Raw genomic sequence first — 23,178 nt, 5'->3', positions numbered from 1 at the left:
CGAGTAGAGACACCGGCGCACTCGTCCGTCGGATCAGAGCCAGCTGAACTGCAGTCGCGGCAGTATACGCTTGCAACCCTTGCAGAAATTTTCCAAGACATTGACGGGTGAAAAAAGTACAATATAATAACGAGTATCCCGACGTGCGTAAAGTTCGAGGCAAGTTGAGCTACGCGAGCATAAGTGCGCTTGACCCTTTACGTGCGTGCATTACACTAGCCTCGAGGGATAGAGAAAGAGAGAGAGAGAGATAGAGAAAAAAGGGGGAGAGTTGCAACAGCGGCAGCAGCAGTAGCTACTTATAATGTGCGCGGTAATAATCATTCGACAGTCATTTTGTGGTCAAGTTCATCGGTCTCGTTTATATTATTATTTTTGCCAGTGCGTCAAGCTCAGGAGCGAACCCTTTTTTCCTTTGCCGGTCGATGATAATGTTCGTTTCGCGACGCGTATGATGTGTGTAACAAAGTTTTCTTCCTCCGCTAGTCACCGCCGCAGACGACGACGTCGACAACAACAACAACAACAACTCGAGTTTCGCTGCGGTTTTCCTTTCGAATCGAAATTCGAGTCGCAGCAGATCGCCTAATGAAAATATTTAATCGATACCGGGAGATCGGCGCTGGCATATGCAAAAATTCCGCTGATCGCGCTCGCGAACCTTCTGTGCGCGATGAGTGTCTGTGCAGTGCAGTGCGGAGCTCTTAACTGATGCTGCAGTAGCGCGAGCGGCGGCTTCTAGTTAACATATTTAAATTTTAATTGTGCACGGACACGTGCACGACGAGCAGCGCGAGCCACGCTCTGCGCTCGATATCGTGCCTTTTTTACATTACATAAATTAATATACGACGATCGTAGCGCGCAGGCAGGCAGCAGCAGCAAGTAGGGTGAAAAATTCATACCGGTATACGCGAGTGTTGTGCGTGTAGGTATGAGGCGCGTTTTTCATTCAAAAAACTGGATAAAAACTGCTTTCTCGTATTAAAGTGTGTATAATCTGCGGAGGGTACATGCATGTGCGTACGGTGCAGCTGCCCGGCAGTGTCGAGATGCGGGCTGCATACATATGTGCGAGAGAATGTCGCGATCGATGCAGAGCAGATTATTGCATCGAAATTTATTGGAATTTCGAGCGATACGTAACGCGCCTCTCGAGTTTTGCCGTACACATGCATGTGATACATTTTTGATACCGCCAAGTTTTCTGAATTCTCATGACTTGTTTCGATGCACTTTGCAGATCTGTCGCCACTCGACAACAAAAGCGGCATCGTCGACGAGTTGGGCGGCGGCGGTGGCGGCTCGCTGCGAAACGGCAAAGGTAAAAAGATGCGCAAACCAAGGACGATCTACAGTAGTCTGCAGCTTCAGCAGCTCAACAGGCGATTCCAGCGTACGCAGTATCTGGCCCTGCCCGAACGAGCCGAGCTCGCCGCCAGTCTCGGATTGACGCAAACACAGGTCAGTAGCTGCACCATCATTACTTACGCATCCAACATAATATATAATGAAACTACACGCGGGCCAAATTTATTTTATTATTAGCTTATGTGTGGAGTATTATATTGTGTGCGAGGGCTTGTGCCAAAGTTCGAAGGTTAAGCGCGGGAGCGAGTGTCGATGAAATTATTTACGAGTGCGAGAGACGGAGAATGGCGCAGGCAGGGACGGGGTTGAACTACACTCGTGTGTTTGTGTGTGTACGCGCATAACGCGCACCGGTAACCAGATACGCACATCTGTCAATTTAGTTGGCTTTTTTCAAGAGGGGGTACTGGACATCGCAGTATATATAGTATGCTCGGGGACATAAATTCTCTTACTTGCGTTACGGGCGTCACATAGTTTATGCGGGGGTTCTCCGATGATCGCTTATTAACGATGGGGTCAATTAACTGCGTTTGCGCGTCTAGTTTACTATTTTGTTGGTGAATTATACATTATACATCCATCCACAACACGAGCCCATGTGCAGTGTATATACGCGCAAGTTTCTGTATGTATGTGTGCAGGCGCTTATATATATTGTATTGTACTTTTTGCTCTAATTACCGGCACACGCGAACGATTATGCACATACACACACATGTACACACAAATAAGCTAGCGCTCAGTCGAATGCGCTCGAGTTCATGTGTGTGTGTGTGTGTGTGTGTTTGTTGTTTGTGCGCGGCTACGTTGTGTGTATGGTCAGTCACGGCATAGACCTATATGTATAGAAAGTGAATCTCTTTTCGCTTATATAAACACGTGCTGTGTACGCGCGCGCGAGCGAGCGAGTGTATAATATAGAAAACATCGATAGGAGTGAAAACATGGCTTTATTTAATAACTTTGTATATGTGTATTAATAGACGCGAGCGCGGGACGGCCTGTACACGCGGTGTATATGGGTGAGCAGTCGTCGGGCACCGAAGGAAAATCGACGAGCTGCGCTGCAGCGAACGTTCGGAGCTCTGGCCAACTTTCTCACCATTATCTCGCACACGTTGTAAAAGTTTTGCCAGTACGGCTCGTGGTCGCTTTTTGCAAAAACGTGTCGCGCGCGCGCCTCGTTATCCGATTTTTCAGCACTCGAAGTAAAAATTTTCTTTGATTCTCGCAGTCCCTCGCTCTTTCTTTCTCTCCGTCTCTCTCTTTGCGAAAAGCACGATGAAGAGAAAAAAAGGAGCCCACCGATTCTCTCCTCTCGCTCGCGGAATCACGCGATCGCGTACAGCTCCCTGAAACGTCCATCTCATCACCCGTGCTGCTTGCTTATGCGTGTATTATAAGCTGCATGTGTGTGTGCGACTGTGGGTATGTACACGGTCCATGTGGCATGAAAACTCGCCGCAAACGCGTGCGTATGTATAAACGTGCACATGTATGTATATGAAAAACGCCCCTCACGGAGAGGAGAAAGGCATCTCTTATAATATGAAACTTGCGTTGCCGTGCGAGAGAGAGAGAGATTGACAGCGTGTGGGTATCGCCGCGCGCGTACATACAGGTGCAGGTATATATGCACATACACCTGAGGCGTGGTGTATACTTCTACGAGAGGATATTTTTTTGCCTTTATTGTAAATCTCTTTCTCTCCTTGCGGTAAGATATCTCCTCCGTCCTTTTTTTTCATTTCAATACTCGCGCATAAAATATACGTAGCGCATACACACATACTTGAACGCACGCAAAAGAGAGAGAGACGATTTTTAATGGAGTTTTATTATTTTTTTAGCCGCTCGAAATTGAATGATGCATTGCGAATCGCAAGCAGGGCCTGGAGCTCTGCAGTAGCTATCGATACGTCTCGATATATTACTCGATAGATCGCTAAACGCCCTCGGGAATGGCTTTGTTTAACGTGAGCGCGCGTGTGTATACGTATAACATGCGAGCTGCAGCCACGAAACAATCGCTTGCGAAAAGATTTTTTCTTTCTCTCTCTCTCTCTCTCGCCAGCGTAGAGAGCAGCGCCCAATTGATCGAATAATTCATCAATCTCGCACGAGGTAATCGATAAATATTTTCAGAGAATAAATTGAATAATTCATAGTCGCAAGCCTATTCGGCGAAAGACGTCTCTCCCGTGTACCGTCGTCGTTTATGTAAATAATCGACAAGTGCAAGTATCGATTTCGAGTAATACCTCAACTAGTATCGGTCAAGGCAATATCCACCGCAAGAGTCTCGTCTTTTCTTATTTTTCTTTATTCAATTTTCGCATCACAAATAGCGAGTGATGCGGTCATCTTCGGCCAAACTCCAAAATCAACTAAAGACTTTTCAATTTCTTATCCGCACTAAAAAAATGTAACCTTTGCTCGATATGTTATACTAGCTGCAGCACTCGTTGCATCATTCACGCAATATGTATCACTCGCCGGCTAAAGAAAGTTAAACAAAAGCAGAGCCCGAAAAGAGTCAGAGAAAGAAGCGCAGTAGTTCTCGCATTCGCCCCGGCGTGTAATTACTCATCAAGCGCTCGTGTCCGGCCAATCATCCCATTACAACACTAGGATGGATAACACAATGTCCCATAAGAAATTCCGCGCGCACATTCCAAAAGTTTGCCTCTGCCTCGCGACGACGAGGCGAACGGACAACGTCGATTACGCGCATTATTATATATATCGCGCGCGAGAAAGAGATTATCCACGAACGAGAAACAAAGTCCGCCAAACAACACTTCTTAACTGTTACGCATGTTCATGATATATATCTGCTACTGTACACGTCAATGGAAGCATATAAAAGTTTTCTTTCTTTTCTCCTCGGCGTTTCGCTTCTGTATCGAGTATATCGCATATAAACGATAGATATAGGCAGTAAGCACGCATGGTATCGTATGCACATTATTCCATTATCTTTCGCGTGACGTAAGTTTCTGCCACTGTGCACGATCAGAGCTCTATTATCGATAAATGTAACTTCTTTTTATCCACGCCGATAAGGGGCACGACGAAACGAAGAAACGTTTATTTCCTCGCGCGCGCGCGAAAAGAAGCAAGAAAAGAAAGGACCGAAAAAGGAAGGTAGCGGTGGCAGCAGCAGCAGCAGCAGTCGAGTATGAAGCTCGCTAAGAAAGTAATGGGTCAAGCGGCCGGGGCCGCGTGGTTGCAACTCGGCGCATTATTTCAATGTTGGCAGTAATGCCTGTTATTAAGCGACGATAATGATTGGTATTATCGCGGCCAACAGCAGCAGTCTGCCAGCAGTAGCTCTTCTCTCTTTCATGCACACACACACACATACACATGTACGCTGCACTCTATGGATATAAATCATCCATACTTCCTTTACAGATCTCTCTCTCTCTCTCTCTCTTTCTCCTTCTTACTCTCTCGTACTGTCCTGCATGCCAAGAAGTTGTAAATAATAATAAAAGGGCATTACACTCGCTGCTTTACATACTCGGGTAAAAAAGATGATCGAGGCGCGCGCTGCGTGCGCAGTACGAAATAAGAGAGAAAAATATCGGGAGCTTTTCAAAGGACCTTTCCCACGCGCGGTGGTCTGCAACAAATATCGTTATTTTTTTGCAACTTTGCAACCATTCGACCTAGCTCGACTCGAGACTTTTCGGCAATGAGCAGCGGAATACGAATACGAAGCACACGGAGCACTACTACAACGCAAACCTGCATCGCGCGGCGCACAAGGGGATGCGTGCGTACATATTGTACAAAGGCTGGCACACAGGCACGCGGACAGACATACACACACCGACCCAGGTATATGTGCCTATATATGCTATATACGTGTGTAGCATGTATAGAAGGTGTGTAACGCCCTCGCGTATCTCGATCTAATAAATTCAACATTTCGCCGGGTAAATCCGGGACCTCTGCGTTCGTACGTTCGTTCCTTCGTTCGTATATATACGTCCGTACGTTGTGCCTGGCTCTCTTCTCGTAGTCGGGCCGAGGCTGTTTTACCCGCGAGCGAGCGAACGATGAAAGTGGCGCAAAAACGCCACGGTGCAGCAGCGGTGCCGTGCAAGTCTGGCCTTATAGTAGTATGCGTGCGTGTGTGTGTGTGTGGAAGGGCCTCGTCTTCGCTCTGCTTTCTCCTCGGCTCTCTCTCTCGTTCCTTCCTTCGTGTTTCAGTTCTCTTGGCTCACTCGAGGCTCGTTTCTTCTGCATACATACATTTATTCATAAGAAGCCCAGGCTACTAGCGAATTTGCACGTGACGGCGAGAAAAGTTTCTTACCCGCGCACACGTATACGATATGACCTGCATCAAACACGCATCGACGGCGGCTATATTCGAATTTTAGGGAAATTTCGCGAAACCGGCTGTGGGATGCAGTTTGATAAAAAGACGCATCCTCGAGAGCCCGAGCGAAAGAGCAAGAGAGAGAGAGAGAGAGAGAGAGAGAGAGAGAGTAAGACATTCAAAGCACGCGGTGTATTCTACGAAGTCGAAAAGCAGCCCACTCGTAGGAATCCATCGCCGCCGTCGTCGTCGTCGCCTGCTTGCCATCGCTGTGTGCGCAGCCGACTCGTGGTCAGCGAACTCGTATTTTAGCAGCCGGGCCGAGGGAGCGAGAAAAAATTGCCCACGCGAGAGGAATTTGTCAAAAATAAGAACAATTATAAGAAATCCACACCGAGCGGATCGTTTGATGTGCGTGTTGTACGTGTGTAATATATACCTGCGGCTAAGCAGTGTATATCCCCAGCCGCAGCCGCGCGCGGTAGCAAGCCTGCATATACACAGCACGTGTGACTAAGTTATAATGCATAAAGCCGTACGGTAGCGGATCGAAAATGCCGTTTTTTAAAAATAATGCCCGCGCGCGCGAGCAAGAGAGAGAGAGAGAGATAGAGAGAGAGAGAGCGCTGTGGAGCAAATTTTATGTACGGGCATCAAAAACTTATTAAGATCAACCTTGATGATTTCATCGTCGCTCGGCTCATGTGTGCGCGAGCCTCTCGATCGCCGCTGCACCGCGTGCACGTTTGCTGCTACGTGTGTGCATTGCAATATAAAATAATAAATACGCACGAGCTTGAAAGAGAGGCGCTCGCTCGTCGGCAAACCTAAAATTATGCGGTAGCCGAATTGCGCACTTAAACAATTGATCGTCAATTAATTAGCCCCGATCAAGTGTGCGCGCGCGAGTATAATGTGTATTTATACATTTGGCGCGCGCTGCTTTTGCTGCTGCCTCTGCGATCGGACGTTCTTTTTTCTCTCTCTCTCTCTCTCTTCAAATTCAAGAAAAACCTGTGTGCATCGGCCAATAGATCAGCAAAACCAGCTTCTCGTGTTTCATAATACGATCGCTCGACGCGACGCTACGTACGTACGTGGATACGTACGCGAGATAATCGATAAATTATCAATTTAATTTATCGCCAATATAAGGCTCTTTCGTATGTATATGTTATAGCCAACGTATGTATATACGATCGCGTATAGCGGAAAAACTATCGAGGAAGGCTGGATCGCGAGAGATAGAGAGAGAAACCGTTTACGCGCGCGTGCATACTCGAAAAAGGAAGAAACGGTAGCGGAGAGCGTTAAATAAGGCGACGCGCGTCTCTGTGGACATGGATATCATTTTCGCGCGTCGTTGCAACTTTTTTCGATCGACTCCTGCGCAGAAGGATGAAGCACGCTGAGAAGGATGAAAAATGTTTTATTCACAAGCTCGGCGCAGGCAGGTATATAGCCGCGCGCGCGCGCGTAAATGTAATTCAGGTAGCAATTGTTTCCTCTCGCCGTTCCCGCGCGAGGACACGATCTCTCTCGCTCGCTCGCGATGAATGAAAAAAAAAGAAAGAAAAGAAGGGTTTTACAAGATACACGAAGAAACGATCGCATCTCCGGCCGCTCATCGTGTATTCAGCTGACGCCTTGCACTCAGTTGTCAAGTCTGACACATCGTAAGTCACGAGATATATGTATGCTGCTGCTGTTGCTGCTGCTGCAACGTCGGCGAATTATAATCGACAAAAGGAGCATACGTCTCACTCTCGAGAAAGACTACGAGAGCAAACACCACCAGCGCACGCACGCATATACACCCGATCGGAGCGAGCTATTTTTGTTTTTTCATGAAAAAATAGTCGTTATTCGTTCGTACTACCTCAGGTACACGGCGGCACAGGCCTGCACATGTACACTACTGCTGCACACACACGCTCGCGAGCGCGCGAATATATAATAATAAAGCGAAAGCCAGGCTGGCGGCGGCGGCGGTGGCTGTTGCTGCTGCTGCTGCTGCTGCGGCTGCTATCTCGAAAGAAAAGGAAAAAATAAGCTGGAGGTCGGAGTGGATCGCCTTGGAGCCCAAAAGGCGCGTGCCCCGCCCACCGTCTCGACTATACGTGTACGTGTGTGTGTGTGTGTGTATGCCAGAATATCAAGCTCTTTTGCGCGGGCCCTTTCCACGCAGACTTTCGTACTCTACTCTCTCCGCAGCACACGCACATGTACATATATAATACACATGCACACGTTGCACGTTTACCTGAGCAAACGTATTTTTTTCGAGCCACAAGCCAAGCCGTGTGTGTGCAGTTATACACGAAGCCTTCATTGTTGCGTTTTAATTGTTTTTCGATTATGAGAAAGTCGGTACAAGAGAGAGAGAGAGAGACGCGGCTCTCGATCTAGGCTCGATCGGCAATTTCAATTACGAGCTTTTCCACGTACACATTTTTCGCTGCTAAAGAGTAATAAAAAAAAAAAAAAACGTGCCACGAGGCCTTGTATTAGTGTGTGCGTGTGAGCTGACCATACCGCGTGCACCGTACCTTACGCAGAGCGCTGCCGAGCTGGAATTCGTACCCTTGAGGAAAAGGAACCCATTCACCTCTCTAGCGATCGGCTTTTTAACGTCCAAGTACAATCTCTCTATATAAGCGTGGTGCAGCGTTGGCGCTCTCAACTATGAAATGTCAATAGCACCGCATTCTAAACAATAAACAACCTCGTAACGTACGTTATACGTACACACACGTGCGCGCGCGCGCAAAGAGTGAACGAGCGAGCGAGCAAAGTTTCGCAAAGGCAGTTGAGCTGGATAAGAAAAAAAAAGTCGCGGTACTACGCGATTTATTTCTCATCGTTCGATCAATCATTCAAAAGAGATTCTCTCTAATGGCGAAGAAAAGATGAATCGAGCGCAGCGGCGGCGGTTGCACTCTGAGGTGCGCGCGGAGGGATGTCGTAACGACGCTACGACAACTACAACAACAACAACAACGGCTCGCACACACACATTGAACATGAGTCAACGGCTCGAGAAGGCGCTGTAATATACTGGTATCGTCTCTTGTCGATTAGCTTTCCCAACGCATGCACGCACGTACGCGAGTCTAGCCGTGGGTCTCTCTCTCTCTCTCTCTCATTTTGCCTTTAACGTTCACTTTTGCGACTGTTGGTGCGACTCGATCCGCACACACGGTTCGGAGGGATTATCGAGGAGTATACAACGAGCGCACATAGGCGGGTTCGCACGCGAGAAAGAGAAGAAAGAAAGAAACGTAAGGCTCGTTGAGCTGCTGCTCCCATATACAAAGGAGGATAACCGCACGCGGCTGCACCAAACTCTGTATAAGCGATGTGTATTCCAACTGTTTCCTTCCTGGCCAAATGGTGCGCGCGATTGATTTTACCCGGCGCACAAAATTTCTTCATTTCAACGGTCATCTCTCTCGGTCGCACACTTATGGAGCTTATGGAGACATTATGTGGCAGTTGACCTGTGTGTAAGCGCGCCCGAGTGATTGTGCGTCGATTAAAATTGTTGCACTTGGTTATGCATGCATGAGGCTGCACTCATGGAGTAAATTTTCATGTAATCCACAATGAATCTAAATTAAAATTTTCTCTTATAAAAGCGCTCGATCTGGAAAAAGGCTTTATTTATGATCGCTCCGGCCCAGTTTGACGAGTGTACCTCGCCCGGCAGAAGGAAAAAGTTGCAATTAACGCGCATTCTCAGAAAATTTCGTCATAAATTTTATCGAAGAAACCGTTTGAAAATTCCTGGCCTCGCGCGCGCGCAAGGTACACACATAGGGCAGCAAAAAAAAAAGAAGGAACGCGCATGCTCGCGAAAAAAATAACGAGAGATAGAGAGAGAGACAGAGAGAAATGAAATATATAACGTAAGAATGACAGACAGAGTATTGCCCAGACGACGACGACGACCTGATGGCATATCGCGCGTATATTTTTTTTCGTCCATATAAAACCTACACCGCTTCCGGATGCGCACACGTCAGTCTGTCGTGGCGGAAGAACAGAACCCCGAAGAGAGAGAAAGAGAAAGAGAGAGAGAAGTGCTTGCCCTGTCATTAGCCTCCGTATGTTTCTCTCTCGCTCCCTCGTGTGTGCCGCAGCTCCGCGATCGCAACCTGTCGTATACATATGCACACATACACAAATGCACACTCACTCGCCCAAAATATATTTCTATTTCGTTTTTTTTTATGTGTATAATATACAATTTCTGTGTATAACAACGACCGAAAATCGACTCGTTATTCACACCATAACTAATTCTTTTTACGAACTATTGGCGCACACGGCTCGATTTTACGCAGAAAAACATACCGATTCCCACGTTTTTCTGTATTAATATCGATATGAGCGCGCGCGGTCCCTCCCAGAATATACATACACACAGAGACGAAGCGATCAAGAAACTACCTGCGTTCAAAGACCCGAAAAAAGCTACCTCCCGAAACTCTATAAATATTCATAAAATCGCTCCTCCACTTTTTTTTTTGTTCAAGTTCGAAGCGAGACGAGCAGCTTTTACTACTGTATCAATAGTAATATGATTTACTGCAAAAAGCAGCGATCGCACAATCGAATTTTAATATTTTGTTCAAAGTGACGATTTAGCCTTTCAACGCCGCGAGCTTATGGTCATGAATATTAATTGTCTCGGGCTCGCTTATCTTTTATACGAGCCTATAACCGCGTTGGGGTGGATTTTCTCTAAAATATATCGCTTTTTTTCTGCCGCGAGCGCGACTCTCGCTCTACACAGCGAATTAAACTTGCATAAAGTCTTGGGGTGCGCTGACACTTACATACATGCTTTTTTTTCTCTCTCTCTCTGCCAAGTTTTATACACTTGAAAATTGGCGTAATCCAAGTGGCGTATTTTTTATTATTCAAACTTCTGCGCGTAAGTGATATTTTTCCGTGCGAATTCAGATACAGAGTTTGTTTGATGATCGCGAGCACGATCGGCTCGGTAATCTTCTAATTTGTCCATCCTGCATTTTTAATCGACGGGCAGTGTGGCTAATTTTCGGCAATTACCACGGCTCGTCGTTCACACGCGAGCTTATCGATCTTTTTTTTCTTCGCAAATTTTCCAAATCTCGAATAGCTGTGCTAGACGAGCGAATATATACACGTCGAATAATAAAGAATCGCTCGTATATAGCAGTGGCAGTGGCAGTGGCAGCAGCAGCAGCAGCTGCATGCATTTACGTAAATACCTGGCATATATAGCGCTAGAGCTGCAAGCCAAGGATCGCGAGTATGTGTGTACGCGCTCGGCATGTGAGTGTGCGCGTGTATACGTGTGTTGGAATATTGCAGCACCTCCGTGGCCTTCGGGCATCATTCAGCTCTTTCTCTCTCTTATATTTCGCTACGCTGCTGCTGTTGCTGCTGCTGCCGCTGATCGAGTAGACGACTTTCGTTTAACTCAATAAAACGTAAAACTCGGCAGGCGAGTATTTTGTCGAAAATTCAGGAGATTTTCCTCGCGAAAAAAAAATTGAAAAATCATCGCGTTGGTAAACTCTCGGGGGAAAAAATAATATAATCCGGCAGAGATCTATGTGCAGAGAGACCGCTGTGCAGCTCGCATCCACGCGCGCGTGTATAACATCGACATTGAGACGTGCGAATTATAACAACGTGTTCTCTTCGCGCGCGGCTCTCGAGATCGCGCGAGAATCAGTAATGACGAAACTCGATAAATTATTTATAACGAAATAATAATCTAGTGGCGAGTTGGCGTGCGCCGCCGAGCGTTATTTTGACTTTGAAAAATCTCCGCCGCGCGTGTGGCCTAGTGCAGTGCAGCTAGCTTTAGGAGCGCTCGTTATACGTCGCCGGGCAAACTCGTTTCCGGACCACAAATTTGTCCTGAATACACGTCTTGCGATCGCGAAGCTTTGATGATGTGCCTCGTGCTTGGGACTCAACACTTTATAATGAGGGGAATTGTGCAAACGTGCGCGCGCGAGCGTACATTATGTATAGGTATCGCTACCGAACGCACACCTTGATGTATTATAACATTTGACGCGCGAACGCCGCGCTCGCCAGATCTTTTTATGAGATATATACAATTTATATACGCGCGATGAATTTTTATTAAGTTACTCACACACATGCTCGCGAGTTTGTATACGCATACGTATGCATATATACGCATCATATACACTCGAGAAGCAGCGGAATAATTGAAATGTCAATGTCGAGCGAGTTTCGCGGTTTTCTTTATTTATTTATTTTTTCTCAATTTTTCATAGGTACGAACAACGATCGATCGCGGGCTTTTACATACGTATGTGTATACAAAAGCGCACATAAACATAAGCTCACGTCGAGATAGTACATAAAGGAATTATTATCCATTAGCACATCGTGATGCGCTTGATAATCTCGATGAGCCGCGAGGCGCGCACATCTTGAGCGTGGCGATGCTATATTATAGTCGCCGCGGCTAGTTTTATGCTCTAATGCATATTGTAACGACGATTTCTCAGCTCGCTCACTCTCGCTGCAGCGAGTAGAGATATGTGCAGTTACGCTACTCCCGTGTGGCTATACGAGTGTATATATGTGTGTGTGTGCCGCACTGACGAGCTCGCGGTGATGGCTTTATGTAGTTTTCGCGATTTTCAACGCTAATAAACTTCTTTTATGTACTGACTATGTCTCTCTCTCTCTTTCTGTCTGTCTTCCTTATTTTATTTTTCCTAACGCGTCGCTGCCACGGGTGCATCGCACAAAAATAAATGAATTATTATTACGCAAAAGGCTCGAAAAGAGACAATCATATATATTTATTGCAAAAGTCGCGATGTACCGCATGTCAGACAAACATAGACACAAACAGTATACGTATACTCGGCAGTCGCGGCCGACAGCAGACAGAAAGAGAGAGAAAGAGAGACATGTATACGTATAGAAATCGCCGTTCTCATTGTCAAAGACGTATACACAACGATAATCGTTACGCGTCGCAGAGCCAACGGTTATATATAGTGTGATCAGCGATGCATGGAATTTTCGAACAATAGCAATATTCCCGCGCCGTTTATATTATATGAGCGCGTCCATTGCACGATGTACCTTAAGCTGCGCAGTGCAGAAGACACGCACATACACAAGCACTCGCACATCTACACGCATGCATATAATCATTATGGGTACTCTTGAACTCGGCCGCGTACTTGGGAATTTATGCGAAAAATCACGAGGCACGAGAGACTATACGGAAACATTCGGATTAACGAGACTCAACGCTACGAATTGATTACGCATACCTATACAATTTTATTCATCGACGCGAGCGACCCAGAGAATCGAACGCGAGAGATATGGATTTAATCGAGCGGCTAAATCTTAATCCTCCTCGCTTCGGCTTTTCTGACACGAAAATCCACAAACGATCGTCGTATATATCCTACTAAGCGCGAGAGTCTGACAAGCGATCGCTGCTGCTGTTGCTACTGCTGCTGTGCCCACCACCTGACGTCACGCACCTGTTTCTCTCTGGAGCGCGCGACGGAGCCATAAGAGTCCCATTATTACAAAACTCGGCGCGTTAACTTGGACTTATTTTTTTTTCTGTCTCTGTCTCGCTCGCTCGCTCACTCGCTCTTCTTTTGACTCCGACTTTGTGACTATTGTTGACAGTCGAGTGCCTCGTGTGCGTCGTCTATTGTCGAAGGCATACGAGTGGAAAACATATATATAGATCGAGTCGGTGTAGAGACTTTTCTATAGCTGCCACTGTGCGTGCAGTGCAATACGGAGGACGACGAGAGATACTATATATCGATAATTACGCGATATAAAAGTCCGGAAAACAAGACAGAAGTATGCGTTTAATGAAGAATTCATTAAATCACGTACAACATTCTATTCTCTCGCGCTCTCCTCTCTCCCTCTCGCTTTGTTGTTTTATTTCTTTTTTATTATTGCGCAATATGATGTATAGAGCCACGTTATAGCGCAAAGCTGTGACAAAAAAAAAATGACGAACGCGCGCGGAGCAATTATAAAAAAAAAAAAAAGATGAGTCAAACAACACAAGACAATGTGCGCATAGGTATAATGCAGCGCGAGCGCGCCAACAAAGCTGTTGGCTGGCTTTTATCTTACTCAACGTATCTTCCTAGGATGTCCTACATCTCCATCGTCGTCATCTTCCAACGTACAACACACAACGGCAATGTTGAAAAAAAAAAAAAAAAAAAAAANAAAAAAAAAAAAAAAAAGAAAAACTAAAGGGACACGCTCCGACGAATGTTGAAGCGCGCGAGCGAACGGTAATGACCGTACACACAGTAGTAGAGCCTCGTCGCGGCCTAGTCTATACTACGGTACATATCCTTTGCGAAAAAAAAAGAAAAGGAAAAAATAGGAAAAAAAATAGTAGCAAAATAAAGGCAAAAGCGGTCACGCTGAGCGCTATATACATATTTATCGTCGCTTGCAGCTCTCTCGCGAGGTGGTATATAGTACGTAGCAGAGTGACATTACGCAAGTCGTCCGCGCAGCAGCTCGCGGATGCGACGCGTCAAAAGATCCGTCGAGCGTACGTCGGGCTTTTATATTTTTCGAAATATTGCGCGCCACGGCAATGCGTTACAGGTCGTGCACAGCTGCTGCTGCTGCTGCTGCTTTATCGTCATTTTCCAATTCGTATACACACACTCGTGTATGTATAAGCTTGGAGCGCTGAACACTCCACGTCGCGCTGCTGCCAGAAGATGAATCGCCGTCCGAGTTCTGATCTGCCGATGTAAACCTTTTTTCCTCTCGCGTATACACATATATACGCACACATACAGGCAGAGAAAGAGAGGTAGAAAGCACGCGCGGAAGCTTTCCTTTGATACTCTTTTTTTGCCGAAAGACAGAATGAGAAAGAAAGAGATGGGCGGTATGTGTTACGCGCGCCCGAGGTTAAGAATCTCTCTCTCTGTTGCTCAGGACTGTCTATATCGCGTATTCGCGAGTAAGAGAGAGAGAGAGAGAGAAAGAGGAGCGCACAAGTGTGCGCAGGCATTTTTCTTATTTTTCAAGAGCAGCAGCTTTTTTTTGCTCTTTTATTTATTTTTTCTTCGCGCTCGCAGATTGATTATTTATAATACCTATGGGGATACGCGATCATGTGTATAATATAGCTCCGCGTGCTCGCGCGAACGAGCGATATGATGTAATAAGTCATTCGGCCTGTCTCTCTGTATCTATAGGTTGTTGACTTGATTATATGCGTGCGAGTCTCTCTCTCACTGCATTAAAAACGTGTTTCATTCCAGCGCGATGATAATCGGCCGTTTTATGTTTTACAAATGATTTCATATCTCATTAGTGTCCCAGTGACATTTAATACGTGTTAGCCGCGCGCGGCGCGCACGCGGATCGTTATATGTACCTCGGCTGAGTTTGTATATAGGTGTATCTGTGTGTATATTCCCCCGTGTCGCTCGTCGCCGAGCAAAGACCCATATACATGTAAATTTTCACACATACTAACCGAAATACGAAATGCAATTCTTTTCTTTTGATTCTCTCGTTTCTCTTCTGATTCTTTCTCTCTCCGTCTCTTTCGTTTTTTACCCCTTCTACCCGTGGTCGCTTGCAAACTTTTTTTTGTGTTGCTCGAATACGCACGCACACACACACACACTTGCACGCAAGCATCCTGATAATCCGTCGTCGGCGGCGATTCCCACGTGCGCGTTTGTGTACCACATATATACCTATATAGGTACGCCAGCTCTCGACGAAGATAAATCGCCGTGCAGCCCGTGCCCCGCGCGCGCGCTACGAGACTACTGGAACGCGCCGGAGAGCAAGCATCGCAAACAATATAGGGGGAGGACTTGTATTCCTTTTCCTTTTCTTTTTTTTATTCCTTTTCTTTTCTTTTTTTCTCCTTTTTTTTTTAATTTCTACCTCTCTGCATTTGTTTGTATTTGAGAAGCGACCGCTGCACCGAGCGCGCGGATGCGATCGAATTGAGTTGTTATGCGGTACGAGTGGGCCGAGAAAGGTCGATTTTTCGGGAAAACACGATGGTCGCGCATAGTCGTCTATATACGCGTGCGAGCGATGACGCAGTATCTCTCGCAGTTTACGTAATTGCACCGCTGCTGCATAGCCACAGCCGCGCGCGTACATACATAGGACATGTGCACATCAGCTGTACTCGTGACCACGTTCGGGTCTCTTTGGTGCAGTGTGCAGCACACACATACAAACACATACAGGTATACCGAGAGCGAGCGTGTCATGAAAATTTTTACTTGGACAGCGAACGTTCGACGCTTAGATCTATCTTCGGATTAGGTAATTGTCTAGATAAAAAAAAAAGAGAAGAAGAAGAAATAAAAAAAATGCGCGAGTCAGTGGTAGCGAATATCGTCGATCCGTCGTCAGAGAGAATTCACAAAGGAGACGCGAAAAAAAGACGTCATCGATTGGCGCTCGGTCGCGCGTCCGATATTATATATACACTCGCTGCCGAGTGCTTCGGCTCAAAGTATCAGGATTTATGACTACACAGAGATGTAATACGCTCGCGGCAGAAGAAGAAGTTGCGGATCGCCGCGCGCCGAGAGCGATCGAGAAAAAAAGCTCGCGTTACCGGTATTACATGCTATAAGCGGCATATATATTGCTAGGCTGCGACGCACACAGCTCCGACTTTTGTGTGTGTGTGATTCGACAAAGAGAGAGAGAGAGAGAGAGAGAGAGAGAGAGAGAGAGAGAGAGAAAGAAAAAAGAGTAACAACACGTTGCAGCAGCAGCAACAACTCAAAGAGAGAAACGAATCAATGATGTATCGGTAATAATCATCTCGACGACAAGTGCATTCAAGTGCCACCGACTAGGAAACGCAAAGCAATACGCGCGTAATAATTTTTTCTCGGCTCTCTCGCGAATAATAAATTAATGAGCGTGTGCGCGCGTAAATATAGACGTCATTACCTTAACACATTTCCATCGGGTATTTGTAAGTGCGGTCTATGTGTCATGCGAGTCTCCGTGTATTGTACAGCATGTCGCGCGCATTGTCTTTCTCGCTCGGCGGTGGCCAAGAGATCGGCTGCGGGGAATTACGTAAGAGCAGGCGCACGTACAAGACGGCGCGCAGGGTCCTTCCCTATCAATCTCGGCCGCACCGCGCCAAGAGAGCTCCGAGCGTTAATTAGTGTGACTTGTCTTGGCTGCAACATGCGCTGCAGTTGCTGTCGATGTAGCCAAGTCGTTATATGAGTCACTTTTATAGGCTCGGCCCTTGCACGGCTCATGCAAACTATAGACTTGCAGCTTGGCCGAGTCTCGCCTCTCTCCGTATTATATGGCCACATTATATAGGCGCACAATGTGTATATGGTATTTTAACATCAACAAGCAAACATAACCTAATAATCCCCTTTTATACTTTTTCTGTTGCAGGTAAATAAGGTCATTTCAGTCTGGTTCTAAGGCCGCACATGCGCTCGCGCTCACGGATAAGAAACGAGGGGGTAGGTCGTTTAATAAATTTGTCGACGAGGAATTGCGTTAAAAGATTTTACGAGCGATCTCCCGCGTGCGCCTCTATACATGCACACCTATATATGACCAGTATATATAGACACGCGCTGTACGAGCTCGCGATCTCGCAGGCCGAGAGCGAAAAGGAGAACGGAATTTTTCGTAGAGAGACGCCCAAGGAATAAATCGCGCTCTCGAGCGCGTGCGCGAGTAAAAGAGAGAGAGAGAGAGAGAGACAGAGAGCCTAATTAAACCATTGGCTATCGAAACGATTAATCGATTCGCACGCAGTCTTGTCCCTTTTAGCCTTTTTTTTTTTGGTAAGCTTTTATCTTTCGACTGGTATACCTTCCTTCTCGTCCTCCTCTTCGTCGTACTCCTCTCTCTCGCTCGCTCTGTTGGGCTGTTTACACCGTTATTCACACACAGACACATATATGCACATGCACACAAGTTTCGAATGAGCTTTCATAATTTACCGTACAAATATTCATACACACACACACATAAACGATCAGAGGTGCCAATGGATGTGGGCTTTATTGGTGGCGCATTGGAAAAAATTAGAGAAAAAAGACGCTTCGTCAAATTGCAATAACCATTCCGTTTTATTATATGTACGTTAAATACAACCTGCTACAGGTGCTTGGCAAAACGTATTTGGTGCATTCCTAATACGTACATAATCGATGAAAATTTGAAATCCTCATACTATATATGCATGTATATATTATAATGGATCAAACTCATATTATAACGTATTATAATTTTTTTTTAGTACAAAATTTGTACACGCGCGTTCCATGTTATCGAGTTGAAATATCTAAAGGTAAAAGTCATACAAAGGAGTTCACTAGTTTTACACAAAAAATCGGTCATCAATCAATAAAAACAATAGAAAAAATCGCGACGCCTCGCGTGCCTACACATTGCGTCGCTCTCTTCGCCACTCTTGCTAAACGTGGCGATCTTCTTACTTATAATACGTTTAAAATATACATCCAGACGTCTTCATGCAATTCGCACCCAATGGTTACTGAGTCGGCTGCCGTGCCTACTGACGAGTCCTGTACAGTTTAGCATGTATACAAAAATTGCTGTAAGCATTATTACTCCAAATGCCAAAAGGGAGGCCGAGGCCCTAGAAATGCGACAGTAATTAATTAAAATTTTAATTAAAGAAAGGGTTAACTGTAATGATTTCAATTAACTAAAATGTCGTTTATTACCTATTCCTGTAATAAATGTAATAAAGCAATCGTGATAGAGCGTCAGGACGAACCTTTGAAAAATTTAGACATAACCTATGAAGTTTATCGCGCTATTACGAGAGTAAAAGTATTGTAATATTCACCCCGTTATTGGTGTAGGAATCCGGGCGACTATGGCCATAACTCAAGAAATCATGCATGATGCTCTGGTGCGATCTCTGTATTAATAGACGCGGTAGGCGATTTCTACTCGATGACACACGATTTCTAATCAATGCCGCATTGGCGTGAAAGAATCGACGGTTCATTTTTCCGACTTTAGTGAACAAAAAAAAAGATTGGACCGATTTATTTGATCGAGGCAGTCGCGATTCGAGCACACACAAGCTACTGATTCCGCACAATATAAACAAACCGAGATCGAGCGAGAGAAAACAAATGAGATTTTGGAGCCACGGGTAGGGGTATTTTGAACTATAGTCTCGCATCATTATTGTGTTATTTCAATGAATGGGTCAACATTTATATTATCTTTAAGGGCTTATTTATACCTTAAACTCGATTTTCTTTTAATGTATTTAAGCAAGAATTTGCCTTGCTATTTCCATTGCATTTATAAACAATTGAAATTTTTAATTTTTCACCGAAATATAGCTGTTTCAATGGGTCTTTTACATATTAATTTTTTCATCTTTTGCACTTTCTAGCGAAATTTTGGAGTTTCAAAAATTTCGTTACAAAGAGAAAGAAAAAAATTATTAAAAAATAAAAATTTTTCATTTGAAAATATAAATAATATATGAGTCCTTTACTATCTATTGGTCCAAAAATTCAGCAACGTTTATCGTTAAAAAGATACATTGAAAAATTATATTTTTGAAATTTGTCAATAGATTCACCATAAAGACTTCTTCAAGTTCATAAGGATAATAAATTTTCATCACCACCCAAAAAAGATTATATCAAGGTTGTATTATCTTAAAACCATCATTTTTTTTCGCATCAAATTGAAATCCAAACAGAGATGTTTGTCCAACTCGACCTATAGTAAGGTCGACCGTTCGTTTCTGGAATCCGATCAATTTTTTCCTGCTATGCAAATTTGGCTCGATCGACGAGCATACGACGACTTTACAATCGTCAGTCGAGTCCGCACCCCCCGAGCCTGACTCTGCGCGGACAGACGCGAATCGATCGCGCGGGTCAGTAAACTTGCTTCTCCTCTTTTGCGACTGGTCGCGCAAATCGCAGCCCGAGATTAACTCGGGTGGGGGCCGCCGCACTCGTGCACCGTTTCGAAATCACGACGCGCCGTACTCGAATGGAGAAATATTTTTTTTCCAGATCCGTTTGATGAATATTTGAATCATGATTTACGCGCTCTTTTGAATATTCATCTTGAGTCGCACGGCTGCAGTGACCTCGCTCGCGATGCCCGCAATGCGCTGCAAGTGGATTCTGGTCATTTACATGGGAGAAAAAAATCTCGAATTATTTCTATATTTACATGCGCTTATAGCATCGAGACCGTCTCGGACAAACTCGGACGTTGGCGAGGGCAGAAATGAAAATACGCCGAGTTCATTACGATAGCTTTCAGTCAACTTTTGCACATAAGGGACGTTGGTCAATAATAAATGCGTCGATGAAACATGCAGAGGCTATAATACTAAATAAAGATTCCTCGCTCGTACATTCTTATAGCTCTTAGACTATTTGCCTCTCTCGCTCGACCCCTGAGTTTCTCTATCTTGTGTGTGCGTGTGCATTATAGTCGCTTTTACCGCGCGCGTGTGTATGTACTGCGTGCCACTATATATATGCGCGATTGATTATCGATATACACGCGACTCTACGAAGAAAAAGAGAAGACTTTGGCATTATCATAATATTATACAAAGGCCATAATTATGCCACGGCATTTGCTTAAAAAAAAACCCGCACCAAGACGAAGAAAAAGGTAATATCACCTCGCGATCATCGAGGTGAACAAAAGTTCAATCGGTTTTGTCAAGTTTTCAAGCCTATGGTAATTAGCCAGGATGATATACTTTCGCTGGACGCATTTTTACGCTTTGGACGCGATTGGGCAAAAAAACTGTCGCATTACGTATTCCGGTCTCGCGCGGAGCAGCAGAGAAAGCAGGAGCAGTTATGCCACTACTGTGCATCGGTGGCAGTGCAGCAGCAGCAGTGGCGGCGATTCACAGCTGTTTATAATGTAATCGAAGCGGCGCGCAAAAAATAAGCTCGCCTTTATAGCGTACGTGTGTGTGTCCAGGGCTTCTCAGCGTGTAAACGTATAATATAATAGTGGTGGAAAACGCAGTGCGCGCGTGCATACATTGAAATCGAAATAAATCAACTCTAATAGAAAATTAGTCTCGCATTACTCGGCTCGGCGCGAGTAGCAGCGGCGTCGGCGGCCCCAGACTCGTCGAGCGCACCAAGAGATCGCGCGGCTCGGCTGTGTATAGCGACGAAACCTTGGTATAATATATATAACTGCGGCTAAGCACGAAATAAAACCGGCGAGTATATATGCGCGTACAGGCAGCTTACACGCCCACAACGTCCCGCGGGACTGTGCATGTATTCGCGTACGTCCGTGTGTGATGCACACCGAGCACTCGCTCGCTCGGCACACGAACACAAGCACACACTGGCACACGAGCGGAGCATATAGCCGTGTGTCGAGACTTCAACTTGGCTCTCGGCTCGCAGTGTTTCTCAACCTGCACACAGCTCGTTTGTATATACACCTTCTGAATCTCTGGCCTTCTCAGAAGCTCCGGCCGAATTTCAGCGAAAAATTGTTCAACGCGCCGAATTAATTATACGTAAAATAATTCTAATCCGCGTGCGCGAAGGTTTTGGAGCACGCGCGTGCTCCGCGGCCAAAAGGTGCGTCGCTCCAAGTGGCCGAGTGCAATATGAGTGAATGTAATAATAAAAATACGCAGACCACGAGCGATGAAAGCCGCGCGCCCGAGCGAGAGAGAAAGAAAAAGAGCGAGAAAAGAGTTACGAGCTCGTTGATGGGATACTTTACGGAAACACTCGTTACACACACTGCGCGTCTTTCGCGTATTTCATTTATTTCTTTCCTTTTCCGCCTGCCGTAAGACGATCAACGAAATTTGCCGAGCACAATCAGCTGTTGGGGTTATAAGAGGGCTTACACTACTACTCCGTGCTGCCATTAGCCCGAGGAAGGTCTTGCTTCATTAATATTGAATCCTAGGCTTGCCTTAGCCGCTGCTGCTGCCATAATATCGAATGTGTGTGCTCTCCGTGCCCTGTCCGCGCATCTAATCCGCGGCATGTCTCGACGCTCGCTCTCTGTGTGTGTATAGTTTGCGGTTTGCATGTTTTAAGCCTGTATATAATATATTTTATATACATCGACTTGCACTCTGCTTATCTGTGCTTAATTTATTAACGGACTATTATATACTTCTGCCACCTGTATTAATAATTGCGCAGACCGCTTTGATAAAGTAATCATCCTCGTCGGCGCGGCGCAAGTGCGTTAATTAATATTTTTGCACCTCGCCAGTGTTATTCACGTGTATGTTAACAATAGCTCTGCGTGCTCTGTGTAGAGAGACTCGTGCTCGTGCCAACAGACCTCGTAAGAATAAGTTGGAAATTTTTCAGCATATATATGATACGCGAGTGTGCGAGGTTTGCTGGTATATGTGTGTACGTATGCGTGTGTGTATGTGTGCACCTCCCAACTGGCGCATTATTCGCCTTGACTTGAAAACCCATTAAAACTCCTTCGATGTGCTATATACGCGCTGCTGCTTCCTCTTCTTCTCAGATGAATATTCTCTCTCTCTCTTTCTCTCTTGTCTTGCGCGCGCTATATACATGTGCGATTATGTTTGTGTGTGTGAGAGAGAGAGAGAGAGAGAGAGGCTTTATAACGCCTTCTCTATTAGCGAGGCATTTTACGCGCTTTTATAAAAACGTACGAGCTGTATATACATTTTGGGTGGTGCACAATAACAACAACAACACAACAACAACAAGAACAACCCCTTCGAGTCGGGGCCCAGCTATCAGGACTCTTTTTTCCTCCTTCTCATTAGAGAAGATATTCTTTTTTAACGAACGGCGCCAATGCCTGCGAACTTAACGACGCAAAGCCTCCTGTAATATACATGCCGTGTACGCCACCGTGTTTGTTGGTTTTTTATATTAAACGGGATTGTTCCTTTAATACGACTCGTGCCAATCAAACAATTGCCATTTTTTTTCCTCTTCCTATGGTATATTTTACTTTACGTTATAATCGTCGATTGGAACAGTTGTTTTTTCTTCTTCATTTACGGTATTATTTCATCGGCAAAAAGCACCGAAAAATTGGCGTCAACGAATTCTACACGCACGTGTGTGTGTGCACGTCTAGCTGGAGCTGTGTGTGGGTATAGGGTGCGGGCGCGATACGCGAACCCTGCAATTTTCACCGGACATGTGCTCTTTAATAAATTATCACCTGTGCTATCAGCACGACCACGCCGCGTAGCCTATACGCGTGTACATGCGTATACGCGTTTCCGTCAGTCTATATTTTTTCACTCTTAAAAAAAAAAAATTAATAATGCACAGAAACATTAAAAAATCAACAACAACCGTGCATATGTACATATATTTGCACGTATCACGTAGGTTCCATATAGACGCATACAAACACAT

At 45.4% G+C, this 23,178-nt stretch overlaps 2 protein-coding genes across 5 annotated transcripts in view; one reads left to right on the top strand and one right to left on the bottom strand.

The window, feature by feature from the left end:
- The window catches only part of LOC106658557 (homeotic protein distal-less), a 38,186-nt gene that overhangs the window by 2,745 nt on the left and 12,263 nt on the right, over positions 1-23,178 (top strand). For all 3 annotated transcript variants that reach the window (XM_023461381.1, XM_023461380.1, XM_023461382.1), the window contains exon 2: positions 1,244-1,464. In XM_023461381.1, the coding sequence (XP_023317149.1) occupies positions 1,244-1,464 (221 nt within the window). The remainder of the gene's footprint in view (positions 1-1,243; positions 1,465-23,178) is intronic.
- Positions 17,848-18,880, bottom strand: LOC106658660. 2 transcript variants are annotated; one of them, XM_014380711.2, is made up of 3 exons: positions 18,618-18,880; positions 18,493-18,498; positions 17,848-18,404 (listed from the first exon to the last, which is right to left on the bottom strand). In XM_014380711.2, exons 1-3 carry the CDS (start codon positions 18,653-18,655, stop codon positions 18,275-18,277), a joined length of 174 nt encoding a protein of 57 aa, XP_014236197.1. In that variant the 5' UTR covers positions 18,656-18,880; the 3' UTR covers positions 17,848-18,274. The 2 variants fall into 2 exon arrangements, with proteins under 2 accessions (XP_014236197.1, XP_014236196.1); XM_014380710.2 differs by having other exon boundaries at positions 18,493-18,545; positions 18,618-18,874.

This window comes from Trichogramma pretiosum, unplaced genomic scaffold (assembly GCF_000599845.2).
Source record: "Trichogramma pretiosum strain Unisexual culture from Peru unplaced genomic scaffold, Tpre_2.0 scaffold2, whole genome shotgun sequence".
Taxonomy (NCBI): Eukaryota; Metazoa; Arthropoda; class Insecta; order Hymenoptera; family Trichogrammatidae; genus Trichogramma; species Trichogramma pretiosum.
This window is presented reverse-complemented; position numbering and strand designations above follow the sequence as displayed.